This window comes from Lissotriton vulgaris, chromosome 9 (genome assembly GCF_964263255.1).
Source record: "Lissotriton vulgaris chromosome 9, aLisVul1.2, whole genome shotgun sequence".
Classification (NCBI taxonomy): domain Eukaryota; kingdom Metazoa; phylum Chordata; class Amphibia; order Caudata; family Salamandridae; genus Lissotriton; species Lissotriton vulgaris.
Window position 1 is genome coordinate 1,212,147,170 of NC_141697.1, and position 4,818 is coordinate 1,212,151,987.

Genomic DNA, 4,818 nt, shown 5'->3' on the forward strand with positions numbered 1-4,818 from the left:
TGGACGCGGCGGGGGCCACTGGAGACGTGAGGGTGGCCACTGGAGACGCCACCTCGGAGTCTGAGGAGGTCCCCTGGAGACACCACCTCTGAGGAGGAAACGGCAGACGCCACCTTTGAGTCTGAGGAGGACCCCTGGAGACCCCACCTCTGAGTCTCAGGAGGACCCCTGGAGACGCCACCTCTGAGTCTCAGGAGGACCCCTGGAGACGCCACCGCGGAGTCTGAGGAGGACCCCTGGAGACCCCACCTCTGAGGAGGACAACTGCAGACGCCACCTCTGAGTCTGAGGAGGACCCCTGGCCCACCTCTGAGGGGGGCCAGGGAGACACCACAGCAGGGCTACAGCCTGGCTCAAGAGGACCACTGTGGCACAGCGGAGCCTGAGGAGAGTCGCCCTAGCAGGACCTCTGTCTGGAGTGGAGACGCCACAGCGCAGTCTGAGGAGGGTGTGGCTCGCCTCAGCAGGAACACTGGAGTGGAGAGGCCACAACCAAGTCTGAGGAGGGCGTAGGTGATAGGTCGCCTCATCAGGACCACTGGAGACGCCACCGCGGTGCTGAGGAGAGTTCGTCTCAGCAGGACCATTGGAGTGGGGACGCCACAGCGAGTCTGAGAGCGCAGCCACGTACGGGTGACCTCTGAGACTGTGTTCCGGGCGGTACCCCAAAGGTATCGAGGCGAGTACTGGGAGTGCAGACCAGTACCGGGGCAATCCAGACGTCAAAACAGCGGAGGCGTCAGTCCCAGACCTCAGGAGTGAAGGTCACCCCTAGCCATGGCCACCGTGGTCCAGGAAACCGCCCCCCAGCCAGCCTCCGGCAAGAAAGCCAAAGGGGGCGCCCCCGCGGCCAAGAAGAGGGGCAAGAAGAGCCAGCCGGGCCGCTACAGCCAGCTGGTGATCGACACCATCCGCCGGCTGGGCGAGCGCAACGGCTCCTCGCTGGCCCGGGTGTTCAACGAGGCCAAGAAGGTGCCCTGGTTCGACCAGCAGCACGGCCGCACCTACCTGCGCTACTCCATCAAGGCGCTGGTGCAGAACGACACCCTGCTGCAGGTCAAGGGCACGGGGGCCAACGGCTCCTTCAGGCTGCAGCGCGGGGGGCCGGAGGGGGGCCAGGGGCAGAGAGGGGGGGGCAGGCCCCCCGCTCCCAAGAAGGGCCACAAGGCGGCCAAGAAGGGCCTCAAGGCAGCCAAGATAAGCCACAGGGAAGCCAAAAAGGGCCACAAGACAGCCACGAAGAGCCACGCGGGAGCCAAGCACCCCTCCGCCCTCCACAAGAAGGGCCCCAAGCCCTCCGGCTCCAGGACCACCCCCAAGAAGATCCACCACAAGGGGGCGTCGCTGGCCGCAAAGAAGGTCAAGAAGGCGGCCAAGCCCATAGTGCCCACACCGCCATCGCTCGCTCCACTTGTACCCACTACATTCACAACCAAGAAGACTCATGAGACATAATTGTGGGAAAACGGTGGTGCAGGTTTATTTGCATACAACAGCAGATAGGTGGGTCATCTTACAGGCGATCAAAGATGGCAGCCCCTCGCTGACCCGCCTGCCTAATTAGCCAAATTGCACGGTAAGTCGATGCTCTTGACGGTGCAATACCTTTAATAGTTATCTCGTTTACTCCCGCCCCCCCTGTCGGGGCGGAGCGATGAGGCACACCCCCGGTCGGTTTAGGCCCCCCGACCGCCCGAAGGACTAACGGGGCGCCGACGTTGTTTCCTGGAACCCCCTCGGCTCCAGGTTCTTGGCTCGGGCACCCCTACTGTGCCAGGCAGAGGTATTGCTGTCCCCTTCTGCCGCAGAGGTACCCTTACTGTCCATCTGCTTCCAGATCGCCCTGTGACTCCGCCTGCAACACAAAACAGACCATTAATTGTTCACACCAACCTGCTGCTCTGCCGCTGGGTCTGGGCCAGGGCGGGAACAGCGCAGAGTAGTCCAGATGAAACGCGGCGGAAAAGAGGAAGTACTGAACCGGGCTGGCCTAGATAAAGGCCCTAGGACCGCCCACCACCTTACATCTCGCGCCTGCATTGGCCACCCCTAAAGGGGGCGGCGCCCTGACTGTCGCGCTGATGACGTTTTGCTCGCGAGGCATGTGTCACTAAGACGCTGTCTCGCGTTATCTCCCCTTCGCGTCGCGCGGCCAGCGGCATAGTGCCCACACCGCCATCGCTCGCTCCACTTGTACCCACTACATTCACAACCAAGAAGACTCATGAGACATAATTGTGGGAAAACGGTGGTGCAGGTTTATTTGCATACAACAGCAGATAGGTGGGTCATCTTACAGGCGATCCAAGACGGCAGCCCCTCGCTGACCCGCCTGCCTAATTAGCCAAATTGCACGGTAAGTCGATGCTCTTGACGGTGCAATACCTTTAATAGTTATCTCGTTTACTCCCGCCCCCCCTGTCGGGGCGGAGCGATGAGGCACACCCCCGGTCGGTTTAGGCCCCCCGACCGCCCGAAGGACTAACGGGGCGCCGACGTTGTTTCCTGGAACCCCCTCGGCTCCAGGTTCTTGGCTCGGGCACCCCTACTGTGCCAGGCAGAGGTATTGCTGTCCCCTTCTGCCGCAGAGGTACCCTTACTGTCCATCTGCTTCCAGATCGCCCTGTGACTCCGCCACAGCTCTGGAGGAGGCCCCCGTCGATGACAGAGCCCCCCACCCACCTAGCTACTTCAACTCGCTGTTTCGTACCACTTGCACCCAGGAGGGATATGTTCACCCCCAGACCAGACAGCGTACCCAACCTAAGAGCATTCTTACCAGGCAACGATTTTAAAGCCCGCAGATGGTGCGGCACGTGTAATTCGGAAGCCTCTCGGAAGCCCCTGTGGAAAATTACCAGTCTTCGCCTCCAATTGTACCTTATTTCTCTTGTAGCCTGCCCCTTCTCACTTTGCCACTCTGAATGCAGCTAGCTACCTCATGTGTATTTGTTTACCCGGGGCGTTACCTGTCCCTGCACATACATTCGGGATCTAATACAGAGGCACCCTTCACCTTGTACCCACCATTGCAGTTGTAACCCCTTAATTTAAGCCCCTTATTCCGATCCTTAAGCCTGCCGTGACTCTTAGTACCCTTCACCACACCACTATGGAGATTTCTTAGGACAGTTCTTAGGACACGCCTCTAGTTACATAAACCGCACCTCTGGTGGGGATTGCTTAGATACGGTTCTTAGTTTTTTGTCCGGTCATATCGTACGGGGGATCGGCAGGTGACTATTAGCATTATTGTATCTGCTGCTAATGGCAACCAGTGAATTTGTCCAAGCCAAGGGGAGGGCTTGTGCAAGACCTGACTAGTGCTGTAATAATCATGGCAGTGAATGTCCTGGCAACACACTGCAAGATTGTTAGCCCGTAATCAACACATGTCATTCCCAGTTCTCTGTTGTATTGCAGTATTTCACCTCTAATTACACGTAATTACCCACTTACGCAAGCATTGACCACGTATAATGCGCATACTACTTAAAACTCTCTACCCTCTCAATTGGGAAAAGTGGTGATGCAAAATTCGGCTGCACTTATATGTAGAGTAAGCCAAGTCAAAAGCCTGTCCATAATCCCTGTGGAGTGTGTGCCATTTAATGCCGTATTAGCCTTGTATCTGCGTTTCGTACTCCTTAGTACCATTAGCCCGCCACTTTTCTCTGGTAACACACCGTTTGCAACCTCTCCCCTGCTGTTTGACTTTGATACCTGCCCAAGTTCACCATTGCCTACGTATCGTTTGTTCTTGTGCCTGAGCGTCTAGCATATTTTGCAGTGTGTCTCTTCCAATTGTATTTTGTTACTCCTGTGACCTGCACACTGGTAAATCATTTCCCCTTGTAATGCACTGTGCCACTTCATGAATTTGTTCGCTCACAATTGTCACTTTTACCTTATCTAACTACCACTTGCCTAAATGATTCTTATAGTGAGATCCAGATAAGGGGCTGTGCCGCCTGCTAGAATGCATAAAACAAATTCCTTCTCTGCCTGGGGCTGCTATACAGGAAGCCAGAAGGCATGTCGGGCATGTATTGCTTCCTTTCCTAAATTGACTGTACTTGACCCAGGCCCGCAGCCCCCACTGCTAGTTTCGCGGATGACATACACAGCTCCGCGGTGCACAGCAAACCACCAGCCCCGAACCCTCTAACTGCTACTTTCGAGTCCTAGCTGAATCACCCTGCCCGCTGACATTTATTTTGACCCAGGCCCGCAGCCCCACTGCTAGTTTTGCGGATGACACACTGCTCCACGGGACACAGCGAAACCACCCGCCCCAAGCCCTCTCACTGCTACTTTCGAGTCCTGGCTGAATTGGGTGAAGATCCCTGCCACGTTGACATTTAATTATATACTATTGCTGTCCATTTCTGCGTCGTTATATGTTGCGGACTTTACCCGAAGGCATGACTGCGGGTTGCAGATAGTTGCCCTTTGTTTTCTTAGTTTTCTACAGCGCGCACTAGACGTGCAGGTATCAGGGCAATTTAATGAGCACCATTACTGTCACAGATGGCTACCTTGACTTCGCTAAGCGCAGGCTCGAACCCGGATCCCCGACTCCGCGGACGACCGCCCTAGACGTTAAGCCACGTTCTCCCCCTGCAGCGCACCTGGAGTTAGCTGCACGCTCCGAGGGCACCAGTGTAGCCAAACCGAGCTATCAAACCTGATCCGATCACTCAAGGACCATAACATGCCTTTCAGAGAAACCACGCTAGCCCCACGGTAAGTTCCGCTATTCTCTTGACAATCGCGTTGCACGCTAAGGATCCATAACAAAGGGCACTGCCGGCATAT

The 4,818-nt window shown here is 56.5% G+C and overlaps 1 protein-coding gene across 1 annotated transcript; it reads left to right on the forward strand.

Annotated features, from left to right (window-relative positions):
* The first annotated feature begins 502 nt into the window (after nucleotides 1-502).
* On the forward strand, nucleotides 503-1,455 carry LOC147693054 (uncharacterized). The gene has a single exon (XM_086939573.1). The coding sequence runs from the start codon at nucleotides 778-780 to the stop codon at nucleotides 1,453-1,455; it is 678 nt and encodes a 225-aa protein (XP_086795699.1). The 5' UTR covers nucleotides 503-777.
* The last annotated feature ends 3,363 nt before the right edge of the window (nucleotides 1,456-4,818 follow it).